General features: G+C 42.2%; 1 protein-coding gene across 4 annotated transcripts; it reads right to left on the minus strand.

The window, feature by feature from the left end:
• Positions 1–564: 564 nt before the first annotated feature.
• Positions 565–13173, minus strand: TLR4 (toll like receptor 4). Of its 4 annotated transcripts, XM_041764625.1 has the most exons (3): positions 12835–13173; positions 8430–8596; positions 565–4960 (listed from the first exon to the last, which is right to left on the minus strand). In XM_041764625.1, exons 1-3 carry the CDS (start codon positions 12925–12927, stop codon positions 2719–2721), a joined length of 2502 nt encoding a protein of 833 aa, XP_041620559.1. In that variant the 5' UTR covers positions 12928–13173; the 3' UTR covers positions 565–2718. The 4 variants fall into 4 exon arrangements, with proteins under 4 accessions (XP_041620559.1, XP_041620560.1, XP_041620562.1 ...); XM_041764626.1 differs by lacking the exon at positions 8430–8596; XM_041764628.1 differs by lacking the exon at positions 8430–8596 and having other exon boundaries at positions 565–4889; positions 12835–12944.
• Between the last annotated feature and the right edge of the window lie 5645 nt (positions 13174–18818).

Genomic DNA, 18818 nt, shown 5'->3' on the forward strand with positions numbered 1-18818 from the left:
GAAAAACCCTTGCCCATTGTCAAGTACAAAGAGAACTACAGTGGTTTCACTTCTTGTTTTAGTAACTTGAAGCGTGAAGCAGTGGGGTGCCGTGGAAAGTGGGCTGCCCGAGGAGGCAGGGGACCCACGTCCAGGCCCTGCTGCTCGTTTACACTCTGTTTTATTGACAATAAACTCATTTCCTTGAACTTCAGTTTTGTGTCAGGAAAATGGGGAAACTAATTCTTAACCTGCTACCTCGCTCAGATAATAAGAAATTCAGATGTGGTCATAATTGTGTGACTATGTTCCAAGTTGCAGGATAGTACACACATTTAAAGCGTTCTCTCATTAGTATTAATTCCTCTCTGTTCCACTCCTCATCTCTCTTTAATCTGGAGAACTAAAATGGCTTCAAAGAACTGCCCTTGGGGATCCGTGGGTGGTATCATGATCCCAGAGCGTGATCCTGGAGACCCGGGATCGAGTCCCACACTGGGATCCCTGCATGGAGCCTGCTTCTCCCTCTGCCTGTGTCTCTCTGTGTGTATGTGTGTTTCTCATGAATAAATAAATAAAATCTTAAAAAAAAGAAAAGAACTGCCCTTGGTCTGATTTTCCTCTTTCCTTCCCTTCCTTATGTTGCCATCATATCATTTCTTTCCCTCCTCGTCTGCCTCACCTGCAATTTTCAGAATTCCCGTCTAGGAGAAGGGACTGATGGGAAGGAGGCCAGCATCAGCCTGGTATACAAGAAACATTCCAGCTGCACTTTGGTTTTCCTCCTTGGAGTCTTGAACATTTGCTTGAACTAACACACAGATGCGGAACACACACTCCAGTATGAACACAGACACACTCACCATAGCCTGGACACACACGCAAACACACACCTTCAGGAAGACTCGGAATCTAACACCACAGATGTTCGTATATAAGCAATCACATACAAACTTGAGAGTAGAGAACCTATCTCAAACAGCTGTAGACACCACATCAAAGGCACATATTCCCCTTGCAGCAGAATCCCAGTGTTCCACGAGGACACGATCACACAGACACATGCATTTTGGCATTCGCATATGGACAGCAACACTTAGAGGCATGTGCACAAATACACAGATCCACATTCATGACCGTGTAAGACTTATAAGCACACCCAGGCATGTTCAGAAACTCCTGTTATGCTCCGACCAAAATATGCTCTGGGGGCAGCCCCGGTGGCGCAGCGGTGCAGCGCCGCCTGCAGCCTGGGGTGTGATCCTGGAGACCTGGGATCTAGTCCCACGTCCGGGCTCCCTGCATGAAGCCTGCTTCTCCCTCTGCCTGTGTCTCTGCCTCTCTCTCTCTCTCTCTGAATAAATAAATAAATCTTAAAAAAAATATATGCTCTGAAACACTCAGTCACAAACACGCTCTAGGGTGTGGCAACATTTTAAGTTTCGACAACCATGTTTTCCAAAAGTCCTTGCTGTTCTTCCTGGGGAAAAAAAAATATGTGCTCTTCTAAGAATTCCCCTTAACATGACCCACATTAACCTCAGTGACATTATTTTCTCAGTAATAACGTCTGCTCTTTCCTAAATGTGGTCACAGGGAGTGGTACTCAACAGGAAGCAGCAACGTGCACTCCCCACCTAGAACCATTCCATAACCCCCCGAAAAAGTCAATGTTCCATCAGAAAATACTCATTTCCTGCAGAAGAAACTGCTGTAGCTCTTGTCACATGGTCACCTCAGCCATATCAGCCCTATGTTTCTGGGACCTCCAGGTCAACCCATTTCTTGGCCTGCCCTTAGCCCTGAATTGCACATTATTAGACCAGAAATTTGGACTTGTCTCTCTCTATTACAATGAGTGCCACTTTCAACCAAATTATTTTAATGTTTCCTTCATGACAGTCATAACTTAGTAGGTAATAACTTTAGAGTGACATCAAGTGACAAAATGATGGAGTGTATTTTACATATTCGCTTGAATGATAGTGCTTAAATATGGAAATTTCCAGCATGTCTCTAACAGCCTTATTTACGGTAAGAGTTTATAGAGGAGACATGAAAAATGAGAACTGGATTTTATAAAAACAAAAATGTATCAGGCAAAATTAGTTAATAAATAGAACATCCTAAAGAATGGCCAGGATACTTGTGGATATGCGTTAATCAGAATTCCTTTGGAACTAGTGGCTAGACTTTATTTAGTCTTTGTAAGGAAACTGGCTTAGAGTAGTGAGGAAGGGATCTGAATCAGGATCCTTCTGAGTCATCAAGCGGAATTTCAATTGCATTCAATAGAAAAGGGAAAAGTGGGCAAAGACCTGGTTCAGTTAAAACTGCCCAAACAGCTTTCAGAGAGCTAGCATGTCATGAGGTAGTTTCCACTCCAGAGACTCAGTTGAAGAACTATATCTCTTCCCTGATCTCTCTGGGACCCAGTCTCTTAGTTCTAACTCAGTTTGATGGGGTAAGAATTGAGTTGACTTTCCATGGACTCAGCCATGGACTCCTCAGCTGATTTGGTGGAAGCATCCACCTGGAGGTTCTGTGGTTTGGCACAGCATTATCCCCTCCGCACCGTAAACTCCATGAGGTTGGCAGTCCTGCAGCCCTCGTGCACCACTGAATCATCCGCCCTTAGCACAGTGGCAGGTACATCGCTAACTGAACAAGTACTGGGTCCAGCTGGGCAAGAAGCACCGCAGGAGCTTTTCATCCTCAGGCAGAGTTTCCTGCTTCATGCTAGCTGTTTTCTGCATCCTCTGTTCCTTCTGGACTCCACGGTTTACCATCCAGCAAGGCTTTTCGGAGCCGTCTCCAGAAGATGTGCCGCCCCAGGACGCTGTCTTCCCATTCCAGGTAAGTGTTCCTGCTGAGGAGGCGATACAGCTCCACCTGCTGCCGCAGCAGGGACTTCTCCACCTTCTGCAGGACAATGAAGATGATGCCAGCACGACTGCTAAGAAACTGCCAAGTCTGGGCAATCTCATACTCAAAGATGCACCACCGACTCTGGATGAAGTGTTGGGACACCACAACAATAACCTTCCGGCTCTTATAGAAGCCTTCCTGGATGATGTTGGCGGCAATGGCCACACCAGGAATGAAGTCTCTGTAGTGAAGGCAGAGCTGAAAGGGGGGCACTCCCTCCTCCAAGTTCTTTACCAATTCATTCCTCACCCAGTCTTCATCCTGGCTTGAGTAGATAACAAATGCATCATAGGTACTTTCACCTCTGTTATACCTTTTGCAGCCAGCGAGAAGCATTAGGTGAAAATAGAACTTATACGCTAAAACTGCTACCAGAGAAACCATGAGCACAGTGAAAACTGACACACTAATGATAGTCTTGCTCCTCTGACAGGTGGCATTCCTAAAACTCAGCAAGGGCATGTCCTGCATGTCTAAAGGTTTTGCACACACCATTTTTTCAACTTCCACCAAGAGCTGCCTGTGGTCTTTGACCCACTGCAGGAAACTCTGATGTTCACAATCACAAGCAAATTTATTCTCAGTAAGATTTAAGGAAACTAGATTACTTGGAAAATGCTGTTGTCCTTGTTCCTTGAAGGCTACTATTCGATTAAAACTGCAATCTAGGGTCCGGAGGGAGAGGAGAGGTTCATAAGCTAGTGTATCCAATGACAAGAGGCTATTGTGACTCATATTTATCAACTGAAGTTTAGGAAGTGAGACAAATGCTACCTGGGACACCCGTTCCAGATGACACCCAGAAAGGTCCAGAATGGTTAAGTTAGTCAGCCCTTTGAAAATATTTGGAAGGAAGTTGTCCGGAAAAGAATTATCAGCCATTTTCAAGACTTGGAGGCTGACCAAGCCATCAAAAATGCCATGGAAAACAACTTCAGTGCGAGTATAAGAAATATCAAGGTAACGGAGGTTCCTGAGGGACAAGAATACTGAAAAATCACTGGTCTGCTTCAAACTGGAATGCTGTAAATCTAGATATTCGAGTTGTTCTAAGCCCAAGAAGTTTGAACTCATGGTAATGATTTCATTGAAGCTCAGATCTAAATGCTTCAGTCTGGTTGTCCCAAAATCAGAGTGAGAGCAGCAAGTCTTGAAACTCAGGCCATTTCTACTGAGATCTAGAAACTCAAGGCTTTCCATCTTCATCTCAGCAAAAGTGTTAATACCTTTGTTGGAAGTGAGAACAAACTCCTTGAGAGAGTCCAGCTCCCATGCGGGAAATTGTTCTAAGTTACAATGAACTATTTCCAACCGTTGCCATCTGAGATTTTTAGGAAGGTATTTTGGTGTGTCTAAATACAGATGCGCCAAAGAAATTGCAGAAATGTTTACCAAGTGGTTAAATAAATTAGTAGTATCCTCTGAGAAGCTATCAAAGTATGCTATCCGGAATTTTTCAATGGTCAAATTGCACAGTCCTTCCAGGAGAGAATTGTCAAAGCTTTCCAACTTCCTTTCATTTTTAAATTCTCCCAGAACCAACTGATTGATCTTTAAGCCAGCCAGACCTTGAATAAAAGTTTTCATTACATCTGTACTATTAAAATTACTTCTCAAAGTCAGTTCATGGAGTTTAATTTCTTTAAAGGAACCTGGTTGGATAAAGTATAAAGGGTTCAGGGACAAGTCTAAAGAAAGGTTGAGTAGTGGCATTTTATATAGAACCTGCAAGTCTTGACGATAAATATTTTGGATCTTGTTATTGGAAAAATCCACGTTCTCCAGGTTGGGCATGTTAGAGAAATATGCAGGTAACTTGAAGGAATGGATAAGATTGTGAGCCACATTAAGCTCCTTCAAGGTTTTGAGATGTCCAATGGGGAAATCCTCTAGAGATGTTAGTTTTGTCTCCTTGGCCACCAGCGTCTTTAAACTTGATAGTCCAGAAAAGGCTCTTGGAAATAATCTCTGGATAGGGTTTCCTGTCAATATCAAGATGGAGAGGTGGTTTAGGCCCTGATATGCATCATCTTCAATTATCTGAATTTCACACCTACAGGGAAAAGAGATACAGATTATATAATATTTCTGGGGAATTAAAACTCAAAAAAGAATAGCCATCCTAGTCATCTAGCTCTTTGTGCAGATGTGACATGATGTGTGATTGTGTCTTGACAAAGACACATGTGTCTTTCATGATGTCTTGACAAAGACATGAAGCAGGATAGATGATGACATGAGCAAATAAGAAGCCCCACAGATTCAGTATTATCCTACTGGACACAATGACAAACTATTTTTGTCACACTAGGCACATGTGCTAAGAGGAGGCAGCACATCCCTCAGAAGGAAATCAGCTAAAGATCAATAATTGGGACACATGAAGACTGTACAGCTGATGGAGTATGTAACTACCTTGGATTAACTTCAGCCACTTCCTGTCACATGTAATTGTGATTGGTCAGATTGGTACAGATGATACAGATAGCCGTTAGCTGTAAGGCATGACAAATGACTGGTAAAGTGTCCACTTCAAAGATATAAAAAAAAATTACACAAGTGTCACAGTTACCTCAAGATTTATGCAGAGCTTTCTATATATGATAGCTAGATATTTGAAAGTTGGAGTTATCACAGGTGAATGTTAGTAACAGGTGATAGGAGTGAGTCCTATGAAAGAAAAGGAAAGTGTACAATGAAACCTTACATCAAAGGAATGGACCTACATCAGGGGGATAAAAGAAGGCTTTTCTGAGAGCATGTGAGTTAAAATCTGAAGGATGGCTAGGAATTACCAAGAAAAGAGAAGAGCAGATACAAAAGCCCTGAAGTAGGCCATGATACATAGAGTAACCCTGAGAAACCGTGAGAAACTTCTGTGTCTGTGGAGTACAGAGAGGGAAGTGGAGGGACGTGAGATGAGGTTGCGGAGAAAGGAGGTTACAAAGTAGAGGCTTACAAACTGGATAAAGCATTTTGAATTTTTCCCCCAGAGAAATAGCAGCTATACTATATACAATATTCATGGAAGTGTCCTAGAGACAAGGTGCTTATCCAGGTGAGAAATGGCAAGCTAATGGTAAACACTTGCTAGCACTGCAGGTGCAAGCCAGGTAGCATTTGCAAATGAGTTATTTCCTGGTCCAACCTGAATGACATTTACAATTTCTCCACTTGTCCCATCCCCTCCATGAGGGTCATGGGTAATAAAAGCATTTTAGTCCAAGCTTTTATTGATTAGTAACTCAATAGAGGGTGGTGGGTGCCACAAAAAGAATAATTGAAAAGGGGGCAAGACATCTTGATTCTGCTATCTCCCTGGTCCTCTTATACCTCTGTGGATCTCAGTTATCACTTTTCTAAATGAAGCAACTAAACTTACTTATTTCTTACATTGCTGACAGTTCTAGGATTTTATAACCTGTAACCTTATGTATTAGACTGGAGAGGTCTTGCCGTGTCTCTCTCTCATCAGAGGGAGCTCATCACTTTTGAGGAGCAGAGCATTAGGATGAGGAGAACATTTAACCTGGAAGCAGGAGACGCAAATATGAATCTCTGCTGCCAACAAGCTCCACAAAATGTAGAGCGTGAACATAGATCAATTACAAAAACTCTCTGAGCCTCAGTTTCTTCATCTAAAAAAGAGAAGACAAGTATATCAATAGGTTTCCATAGGAATAAAAGACTGGCTGGAGGACTAGCTGAGTTACTATATGTAAACCCTGTAAAGGAGTATGAAAGGGCAAGGGACATCTATGGTACTATGTTTGTCCCTGTTGTAAGCCAAGATCTCCTCCTGGTTAACCAAAGGGAGAGCTGTCCTGTCTCTAAGAATTTCTCTGAGAGAAATTCCTTGTGTATGTGGTGGTTTGAAGATGAATTATAAGAGACACTGTTTGATAAGAAACTACTTCTTGTTTTAAAAGGGGGGAGGGGTGAGATGCCTGGGTGACTCAACGGTTGAGCTTCTGCCTTCGGCTCAGGGTACAATCCCAGATCAGGGGCTCGAGTCCCACGTCGGGGTCCCTGCATGGAGCCTGCTTCTCCCTCTGCCTGTCTCTCTGCCTCTCTCTCTCTCTGTGTCTCTTATGAATAAATAAATAATTAAAAAATTAAAATAAAAAGGAAGAGGGATAATCTATCTTATTAGAGTTCTTAACAAAATCCTTATTCAGAAAACTGAAATTTAGAAACTAATGAAGTGCTATAATAATATTTTTATCCTTATAAAGTCTACTTGTAAGGTTTTAAATATATACATGTTAACATTCATTATCACATTTATCCCTATGGAGTAAGTCTCACCATTTCCATTTCACAAACATGAAAACTGACGGTCAGAGAGGTGAAGTGACATGCCGCAGTCCACATGGCTATCAATGTTACAGGAGGACTTGGCTCGGCCTTCTGACCCCCACAGAGCTCTGTGCTCTACCCCACTAGCTTTAAAATGCTCCATTCCGCCTTTGTTATATACTCTGTCGATTTCTAAGTTAGAGTATAAAACATCAGATGCCCACTCTTCTTTCTACAGAAATATCTGCTATAAAGAGGGTTCTTGTGCTATGATCTTAGAATCTATTAAAAGTTTCGATAATAAAAAAACATATGTAAAATGCTTCTGCATTTTCCATAAACTATTGTAGAGAATACGATCCGTTATCCGGTACCTTTTAAAATAAGGCCCTAATGGTGATGATATTTTTAGGATTCAAGTCCCCTCAAAAATAATGATAATAATTTCACCTGTCCTAATAAATGATAACTTTCCCAGCATCAGGAAAGAAAGTCTTAGTCATTGTTCTTTCTCACAACGGATATTTTCCTTTGATCTTGTCACCTTTCTTCTTGGGTTACTTGCATCTTCCTATTTCCCTCTCCTCTATCCCACTTTCAATATTCTAGACATTCTTTGAATCCCACTCTGTTCATGAAATCTGTCTTCACTACCCACTGCAGACAGAGTAGGCCCCTCTTCAGAACAACACAATATGCTGCCTCTAGTTTGCACTAGCTTATAACTTACTGGTGTATATCACCATCTTTATCTCAGGCTCAAAATCCAAAATCAGAATCGAGTAGCATTTATTGCATGCCTAATATGTGCCTGGCACCATGCTCCGGATTGTGACACGTTTCTTCTTTCAAGTACATATGTATGCCCTCTTGAATCGCTGGGATTGTATATACCAATATACTCTTGTTTCCTAGCAGACTGTGTAATATATACCAAGTAGTCAGTAAATATCTGCTGTGAAAGAGTTTGAGTCAATTTTCTTCCCTGACTTAAAAGAATATCGAAAGATAGAGCTGTCCTTAGAAACCTTCTCATCCAGCTGCTCATTTCACAGATGAGGCAATGGCATCTGGAGAAAGGAAGTGGCTTATCCAAAGTTATACAGCAAGTGAGATATCTGTTGAATGAATAAGTGAATAAAGATGAGACTCCTGACATAAGAATGAAGTGATAGAACCGTGAACATTCTACCTTGGGCAATGTGTAAAAGCTCATTCATTACCTGGATAAATCCAGCACCTGCAGTTCTGGGAAGTTGGAGAAGCAATGGCTGCCTAAATGCCTCAGGGGGTTAAAGCTCAGGTCCAGTTCCTTGGTTGATGTGGGGATGTTGTTGGGGATTTTGCTGAGATTCAGCTCCATGCATTGGTAAGTAATGTTAGGAACCACCTGCAATGATCACACAGTAGATACAGCGTCTTAAAGCGTGCACCTTAACTGCCCTCTCTCCTTTCCTCTCCTAAGGCAGAGCAGTGGTCTGACCTCCATACAAGTACAGGGTCTGTCCATCCATCCATCTATCCATCCATCCACCCACCCACCCATTCATTCATTTATCCTCTCACTTTATACTGCAGCTTTGGAAGGGCAGAGAATTTACCCTGTCCCCAGTTTCCTAACCTCTACTATCACAATGGCAGCTTTAGGGAGAGGCAATAGAATCTAGTGGTGAAAACATGAAGCTCTGGAGCCCAAAAGTCCTGGATTTCACCCAATTCTTCCATGGGCTATGGGGCAAAGGTTTTTTTTTCCCCCGAGTACCCCCACAATTGTATACAGCCTTGGGGAGACTACCAGTTAAGATGTGCAGACTTCACAGTCATAGCTCAACTTTTGCAGTGTCATTCTTTCCCCTGGATCATTGATGTTTGAGCATATGATACAGAAATGGAGAAAAATATTTAGGGATGTATAGACACCAGTGGTGGAACCTAGTAAATAAGGTCAAATAATTTACGCTCCTTTGGTTTGTGTGTTTGTTTCCCTCATACTTTCCCCAATTCTTTGTAAGCTCTTGTTCTCTAACCTCCCAATTTCTAAATTCTCTGATTTCTTCAACACAACTTCTTACTTAAGCCAGCTAATTTTGGTTTTCTGTTTAAAACCAATAAAATCAGTTAAAAGGATTAAATGAAATAAAGTATTTAAAGAGATTATCTCAAAGCCTGTTACAGTGAAAGTGATCAATAAATGTTAACATTAATTATTAGCAGTTTTTATTAATCCCCTACCATTTGTGGGCATCTTTCTTATACACTATATGCTTTAATTTAATCTTCAGATAAACCTTTTAAAGAAGAAGAATTCAGAGAGAAGTAATATGCACAAAGTATCACAGGTCACATGTACAGCTCTTCAGTTTACTGATATGTCTCCTGAAAGGAACCCCTTATAGGAACCCCTCCCCCCGACCATACTGTCTAATAGCACATGGTCACAGGCTTCCTTCCTTTACCCTCTTTCATCACACGCTGTATCTTCATCTAACATGACATTGTCTATGTGATTATTCCACATGTGTTGCTCATTTCCCTCACTAGATTGTAAACTTTGGTATTCTTGCTCTCTGCTATGTCTCCAGCACTCAGAATTGTGTCTGGCAAATGGCTAATGCTCACTATTTATTGAGTAAATGATTGAACAACTGACTGAGTGAAGATTTGCTTAGATCTGAATTGTTGACATTTTCTCTAAGTGCTGTGGGCAAAGACCCATGTGATAGGGATCCAGACTTCCGTGAGCTCACAATCTAGAGGAAGAGTTGAGATAGGAACATGACTCACACCACTGAAAAGGACCATAAGCCAGGCCTGGAAAATAACTTCGTCTAGCTCATAAATGGTAGTGATCAATTCTGGATCCAGGGATTATAGATGGCTTCTGAGCAAAAGAAGGTTTCAAGGGGAGTCTTGAAGGATGAGTAAGATTTAGATACACAGAAAGAGGAAGGGGGAGAGAAGAGGGTAGGCAAGAAGGGATGGAAACTAATTCAGAGCAGCTGGTACACGGTAGAAGTGGTGAAGCCTAAGCCGGTGGGGAAGTCAGAGCCCTATAGCGATACTTTTAATTATCTAACAAGTGTAAGTTGAGGACCTACTATGTGCTAGGCACTGGGGGTAGTGTAAGCCTTGACAGTTGGCTTTTCTTGTAATGCAGGTGCCTGATTTTAAAGCTTTGGTTGGGGAGGCATCCACTGCAAAGAAGGCTACCTCCAATAAACACAATGCCAGCCATGTCACTAGGTAAAGTGCCAGGCCACCTCCCCTCACTGAGCCTTCTTCTTATTACTCCCTCTTCCCACATTCACCTCCTCCTAAATCCCTGCTCTAAAGGTTTACATTCACCAAGAAGGAGGGAGCCAGGGAAATCCTAGCCCCTCATCCTCAGCCCCAGTAAGAACAGAACCCCACATGCTTGAAAGTTTTTTTCTCTCTCTACCTTCAACATTGTTGTGTGGCCCTACTTGTGCTGTATAATTTCCAGGATTTATAAGGAAGAACCTTTCAGTGCTTCAAAGTTCCCTGATGATGATTGCTGAAGAGTATCTTACAATCATAAAGAACCACAGGGGCTGGTCCAACCACAACACTGTTTATTGATAGGATAGGCTGAAACCAGCACAGAACACTAGGGTATAGTGATAAATAAAATGAGCAATGATGTTGTTCACTTATAGATTCCATTTCAAAGGAAAGGACAAATAATAGATATACAAAAATGTATAGTCATGTGCTATTAAAAAAAGGCATCATAGAGATTAGAGGCAATATGGAGGGTAGATGATCAAGGAACACTTCCAAGGGGAGGTGACATTTAAGCAGAAATACGAATAAAGTGAGGGATTAAATCATGAAGATTCTAAGACCGTATGGTCCAACATGGTAGCCAATGACCCCACACAGCTATTGCACACAAGAAACTTATTCTAAACTGACAGGTACATTAACTGTAAAATAATACTAAATTTTCAAACACTTAATACGAAAGAAAGAATGTGAAGCATTTTATTAATAGTTTAGTCTATATTAGATTTTCAAATAATATTTTGAATATACTAGGTTAAATAAAAATATTATTAAAACCAAATTTACCGATTTTAATTTTTTCAACGTGGCTACTAGAAAATTTAAAGCTATGATTTTTGTTAGCTAAAATGTAGTTAAATAGAAATTTGGCTAAATTTCGTTACATTTATTGTTTAAATTTAGATAAGATCATGTGACCCACATGGTATTGCATTTGGGCAGCACTGATCTAAGAACAAAGAATTCTAGGTGGAGGAAATAGCCAGCGCAAAGGCCCTGGGATCGCAAACTGCCCTAATAGCACTCAAAAGTTATTACAAGTTGTTAAGAGGGCAGTTTGTTAGAACTGAGACTCAGGCAAAACAACAACAAATAAACAACAAACAAAAATGTGCAGAGTGAGTTAGAAGAGAAAGGGGACTAGGAAGCAGGAGACCAGTCACTATCCAAGAATCAAGGCCAGGGGGACTATGGACCTCTCCTAGGGTGACACTGAGGGGATGGGCAGGGTTGGGCAGGCTTTGGAGACTGAGAATATAGGGTGTGATTTTATTCAGGGTGACTTTGATTAGAGGATCCATCCCTATTAACTTGATGGTAGTAGGGACACACAGAGGACAAGCAGCAGGGCTCTGGGCAGGGAGTTGGAGGAAGGGAGGACTTCGATATGACAAATTCATCTTTGCTACATATTAAAGCACATTACTTCCCCAGTGCCCTCAGTCTCAGGACTCCAACTGGTTATGCTCTTCTTGAGGTTCTGAACCTGCCACACACTAAATCCCAGAATATTCCTTCCGTTGTTGGGTTCTACCCTGGGATCCCCAAGCACTTGTGAAGTCTACACAGGGGAAAAAACAAGAGATCCATCATGAATGAGGTGACATTAAAGTTGGAAAGTGTTTCACAAAGAAACCATCGCATCAGCTGTCATTTTACGTGGTTCTCTTTCTCTCTCTTTTTCCCCATCTCTCTTTGTCTCTCTGTCTTTTTCTCTATTTCTCTCTCTCTCTCTCTCCTTTTCTTTTCCAATCGTGTTTCTTTTCATCCTTTGGAACTACTGTTAGATCTGAAGGTCTGAAATCCACTTAGAAAGTTCTCCCTATTAAGAGACAAAATCCAAAGCAAAACAAAACAAAACAACCTTCCTAAAATTGAAAAGGGCAACTCTCCCGAAGCGGAGAGTACAGTCCAAAGGAATGACAGGAAGCAGACTTCTTGCAACCCTCTATTGAAGTAGGTATTATTGTAAGGCTTCTATAAATGTTAAAACCAGCTACAGAGAGTTCAACAACCTATTCAAGGTCACACAGCCCAGAAGTCAAAGAACAGTGACTTTAAGCAGATCTATCTGACAAAAAGCCCCTATTAGCACTTCAAGTCCTAAATGGGCCATGACGCCACGGGCTGCCTGGTTGGTGCCATGTAACCATGAACTGTTTGGTCCCTGTGGCCTCTCAGGTTCTTAAGGTAATTCGACTCCTTGTTGCAAATGAAACTAGTCAACTAGGAAGGACCCACAGTGAGAAGTTCTGTGCAGAGGGCAGTGTTTCAGAAGCAAGGCAGATCTCACAGGAGGTGAACCGACATGAAACCACATACCTGCACGCAAGGGTCCCAGCTCTCAGGTCTCAGGCAGGAGAGGAAGGCCATGGCTGGGATCAATATCCCAGCCAGGCGGGTAGGAGACATCATTCTGGCATTTTCTGTGCCCAGAAGTGGCTCTGTGAAACATGACACGCTGTATCCGCCTCCTGGGGTGGCCGCTAGGGCTCTGTGACCTTCTGTCCCCCCGCCGGTTGCCCCGGGACAATTGCTGTATTGAAAGTGATGCTGCTGAGTTAAGGGGCAAGAGGAAGTGAGAGTGGCAACCTTAGCGTTCTGGGCTTTTGTTTCTCGAACATTTATGTCCCCAGTCACAGGAGGGGAAGTTAGAAGAAGAAGAACAAAATGTCTGCAGATCAGTGGTCCAAGTAACAGCAAGAGGAAGCTGGCTTTCATCCCAGGAAGTCATCTGACCTCCGGGTTAGTGAATTTAGGAAAACAGTCAGACCGGTCAAACAGCTTATGCAACAATCCAGGGAGGTGGCTTTCCAATTTCATTTGAGTAGTGGAAACTCACTGTATGTCTTATTTTCCTAGGGCTGCCTTAACAAACTGCCACAGGCTGGGTGGCTTCAAGGGCAGACAGCTATTCCTTACGAAGTTCTGGGGGCTGGAAGTCTGGGATCAGGGTGTTGGCAGGTTTGATGGGTTCTCAGTCTCGCTCCTTGACTTGCAGGTGGCTGTCTTCATTTGGTCTTCCCTTGGTGTGTGTCTGTGTCCTAAGTTCCCCTTATTATGAGGACACCAGTCATTTTGGATTAGGGCCTACCTGTCTGACCTCATTTTACCTTAATTACCTTTTTAAAGGTCCAGTCCCAGAACAGTCATGTTCTGAGGCACTGAGGGACTTCAGTAGGGATTTTCAGGAGAATATAATTCAGCCCATGGCAGTGTCCACTCTTGTGAAATCTTGTGAAGAAACTCATGTTTGTAAAACTGATTGAACGTACAACTTTAGCGAAACCCAGTTTGAAAAGCACAGGAACGTTGAGAAGAGATTGGAATGACGCATCACATATACTGAAATTTAGATCGAACGTGGTTAACCTCTAGCCCCAAGGCCGCTACCGATCCTAGATTTCTAGTCTGCAAAGTGGGACAATGGTTGTAATCACAGCAGAAACTCACATTTGTGAAATCCATAAAAATCAAGTCATATATGATAGTAGTCAAGTGATGCAAGTCGTTTAGCCTGAGTTTTCTAGTCTTTGAAATGGAGATAATCGCATTTGTCTTATGTGATCAACTTTAGTTCATTTACATAAAATGCGTAGCCTGGTGCATGCTTCGTCAGTGTATCCCGTGAACTGGTAGCTATTGTGATCATTAAACATATGAATAAAACGGAGATCATAATAAATACCTCAAAGTATTGGTGTGGGATTAAATAAGCTGGCATCTGTTAAGCTTTTAGAGCAGGATCTGGGATGTAGCAAGGGCAAGGCAAGTTTCTGTTAAATAAGAACATAGGTACAAATGGGGATGTCACTGGCACGGTGTCCTAGATAGTTCTACCAAGATGTCCTGCAGGCACCTCAAATTCAACACACCTAAAAATCAAGCTGTGAGGGAGCATGTCATAGGGGGCTGAGCACAAACTCTTGTAGTGTTCTTCAACACAGCTGCAAAATTCAGCTAAAAATAGCCCCACCATCAAAACTTTGCTTTGAGGGTTAATTAAGGTGATATAAAGGTCATAGTAGGTGCTCAAGAGTGTTGAGTTCTCTGGAAAGTTAATAGCATTTCACTTTCACGGAGTCATCCCAGACGGAAATCACATTGATTTCCTCATTTTTATCATCAAATACATGTTAACTATATTTACTTATTCTGTTTTTGTAATTTAATATTTATTTACTTTTATTTTTTTTATTGTTCTGGCATGTGCCTTGCTGACTAATATAACCGCCCCTCCCAGGGCCAGCCAGTCCTTAGAGTCAGCAAGTGACTTGCCCTGGTGTTCACTGTTCATGTGCAAATGAACCAATTCAAAGCTCCTGCTCTAAACAGCCTTCTCCGTCTGGCTTTTATACTAGGAGGCAATATTCTTCTAATAATAGAGAATCATCACAGAGCCAGGTACCAGATCCATAGAGAAAACCCCACAGCCTTCTGAAATTACTCAAATTTCAGAATTTTACTTGCCCTGTCTCTCCTTCCCTTTCCCACAGAAGCCACCAGGAAGGCTCTGGGCCTTCTGATGGCTCCATCTGTCTCTTGACCCCCCCATGGGCACCTCTCCCCATGTGGCCCTGCATGGTGTGGTCTGCAGCCCTCCTCTTGGGAACTGTGAATAATGAGCCTTATTTTCAATGGCAGTCATCTCTTGATCTCTTGGTCTCACCACACCTGAAGAATAAAACCTGTATTTAAAAATAAAACATTCTACCATTTCTTAGAGAGTTGATCCACAAGATAATTCCAAAACGTCAGTCTTCGTTACTATTAGCATTACCACTTTTACAATCCCTCGGCCTAGACTCGTGGAATACACTATTAGCAGGTCTCTCAGGGACCAGGCTCATTTCTTCCAATGTCTCAACTCTTCTTATCCATCCCTTAGCCTGAAATCAAAGCAATCTTTCTAAAATGCAAATAGAATTACTTCATGTGAAAAATATTCCAATGCTCTGCAGTGCCTAGACCTCATGCTTCATGCCTCTACCACCAAACATACATGCACACACCCCGCCTTCTAAGAAACAAGCCATGTGTGTTATCTCTCGCCGGACATAAGAAGACCCCATTACTAGAACACCACACTTAAGCAGATAGAGTAATATGTACGTAATGGTGCAAATCTGCTTTCTTCCCATCACTAAAGAGAAAACCCAATGATGGTCAAGATGAGGAGTAAGAGAAAAGATTCAGGACAATCTCCTGGATTGTGTTTCATGGATGTTTTATAGAAGTCTTCCTGAAAAATGTTCCTAACTATGACTGGAGGATTAATGATAGTGCCTTGCAAAGATGCCCCCCCCCCCATCTCATGGGATTAGCACACTGTGATCTACTGACCTGAGTCAAAGAGATCTCAGTTCTGTGTCTACACTGTGTCTACTGCCAGTAGACAGGCAGTTTATCAAATACAAGAGATAAATGCCTGGACCCATGATTTCTACTACAATTCAGTAATAACGACACCCCGGGCATAATGGTAGAGACTTGGCCAGGGGCAACTTGTGTTTCTACTCCATGGGGAGCAAAGTCAACACAGGACCCATGATCATTCGATCAGTTGAGGAATCTCCATCTTCATTGGAGTTTTGGAAGAAGTATTTGATATTATTTGGCAGGTTCTGCGTATTTCATGGGAAATAAAGTAAGAGCAAAACTGACCTATGTAGTAGGTTAGGCTAATTTCTGTATCAACCTTCGGTGATTCAAAACAATACAAGTTAAAAAAAAAGTTAAAAAAAAAAAAAAAAAAAAAAAAAAAAAAAAAAAACAAAACAATACAAGTTGATTTGTTGCTCATACAATGCTCAGTGAGAGTATTCCTGATTGGAGGTACTCCAAGAATGGCTTATGGGTCCAGGATCCTTTTATTTCATTATGGTGCCATATTCAATACGCGGCCTCTAAGGTTGCTGTGGAATGTGAAAAGAGCTCAGCTATAGATGCTCAGATACCTCTGCTCAGAAGTGACCTGCACGATCCCTGCTTTCACTCCATTGGCCAGGCCTAGTCCCAAGACCACACCCAGGGGAGACTGTCTCCAAAGCTTCAAGCCTCCTATCCTGAACCCAAAACTCATACGAATGCACACACAGAGTCCCTGGTAGATACCACGTCGCAGCACTAATTCTGTGTTAACGGAAAGGGGGCACCAATCATCCTTGATCAGAGAGTTATCTGGGCCACAACCTTAGTATCCCATAATTTTCATTTATGGTAATTAAAATACAATAATAGGAGTGAACAATCACAACATAGCCTGACTCAGAGAAGAAAGGCCCAATTAGTTTGACATATCTAAAGAGCCCAATTTGATTCTGTCCAACGGTTCCAAGTTTCACATTTTTTCACGTTAACACCTCTCAAATCACAACGTGTCTCACAATTGACAATATATTACAATTATAATTTGTTTTATTCTTTCTTAGCGGCCAATAAAGTGATGGTACATCTCACAAAGGGGTATCTTACATTCAATGAAGAACGGTTTGTCACTGAGGGGACCAGCAGCAACAACAAACAAGTTAATAAAGGAAACAAATTGTTAAAAGGAGAATAAAGAGATTTATCTTCCCAGGACTCACAACATATCCTAGGCTGATGTGTATACTGCATCTACAAGGGACAGAGGATACTCAACGCTTCCTTTTTTTTGCCCCACGGACTCTCTTACCTTTGGATACCATTACCTGTCGTGCATCCTTTAACGTGCCCTGGACCGACAACCCTGTGATCTAAAGCACAAAAGAAAAAAAAAATGCTGCTTTTAAGCAGAAGCATGAAGCACAGACTTGCTGGATCCAGGTGACTCAATTCCTGCCTCTGGGGCTGCGTCCTGACATTAAGTACTGCCCTGGAGGTCTCAATATTTTCTGCCAAATACCTCGAGTACCGAGAGTGAGTGAAAGTACCCCCAGGAGCTATCAAGGCAAACAGCGAAAGTAGCACCTACTCCTCTCCAGCCTGAGATGGTTATGACCTTTCCTGTGTTATTTTAGAAATTACTTTGAGCTTCCCATCTCGGTATCATCTGTCCCCCCCCTCCCCAGGAGAACGCACACTCCAGGACGGTAGAGGCTTTATCGGATGTTCACATTTGCTGTGCCTGAGTAGAAACTCAGTACGTAGCTGATGAATGAACCAACGAACAGTGAATCTGCATCTGGTTTTAATAGGGAGCTGGGATTTTAGGGCACCCCTCACCTTCTCATACCGACTACTGCGACTCCTATTCGATACTCGGTGATTGTCCTGGGCCTTTTCTTTTCCGTTTCTACCTCCTAATATCTCTTGGGGACACACGGGGCCCAAGTTTGAGCAGCGCAGAGGTTCAGAGAGTCATAGCAAGTGGGTTAGGAGGAAAGTGTTGCAGTAAACCCTGTGCTTCTCCTAGGCTAGAAAAATCCTTCGTCTCTTTTACTCGTGAACCTGAGGCAGAGGTTGGTTCGTTATCACCAAGAGACTCTCGCCTCCTCGTTCTCTCTCACTACTCACCAAATTTCCCAGTTCACTCAGACTCTGGAAAAGCACCGTGTGATGTGGCGGGGGCGGGGGGGGCTATATTTTAAATTAGTTCATTACTTGATTTACTTTCTGGCATCATCATTCCTTGGCATGAGACTTATCTTTAACATCATGAGTTTCCTTCACTGTATGATAGAAAGAACGCTGTGGCCTAAGTAATAGCATTACTTGAGACTTAGGTGAGGATGTACCTACATACATTACAGTTTCACACAAATGTTGACTATCATTCATTCATTCACTAAATATGCACTGAATGCTTAAAGTCCACCAGCCACTGTTCTAGGCAAAAAGGACACAGCCGTGAACAAAATAGACACCTACTTGCATGGTGCTCATGTTCTAACAAGGAGGGAGCCAATAGCAATCACAAATGACATGGCACGGTAGACGATTACGTGTATGGGGTGAAAATTTTTGAAGCAGAGCAGAGGGGCAAGTGGTAAGTGATACTGAAGGTTTTGTTGGTTTGTTTGTTTAGGTGGTGGGTTTTTTTGAGGTAGGCTCCATGCCCAACATATGGCTTGAACTCATAAGGAGGACCCTGTACTGAAGTGTTAAATAGGACAGTCTGAATATGAAAAAAAGTAGCACTTTGAGTAAATTCTTGAGGGGTCTGCTAACTCTGCAGATATCTGGAAGGATATTCTAGTTAGAATAGTGGTGGTCAACCAGGGGGTGGTTTTACTCCTAGAGGACTTTCGTCAGTCAATGCCCCTGGAGACATTTTTGGTTGTTATGACTTGGGAGCAGGGAGTGTTGCTACTGGCATCCAGTAA

This window comes from Vulpes lagopus, chromosome 7 (assembly GCF_018345385.1).
Source record: "Vulpes lagopus strain Blue_001 chromosome 7, ASM1834538v1, whole genome shotgun sequence".
NCBI classification, from domain to species: Eukaryota; Metazoa; Chordata; class Mammalia; order Carnivora; family Canidae; genus Vulpes; species Vulpes lagopus.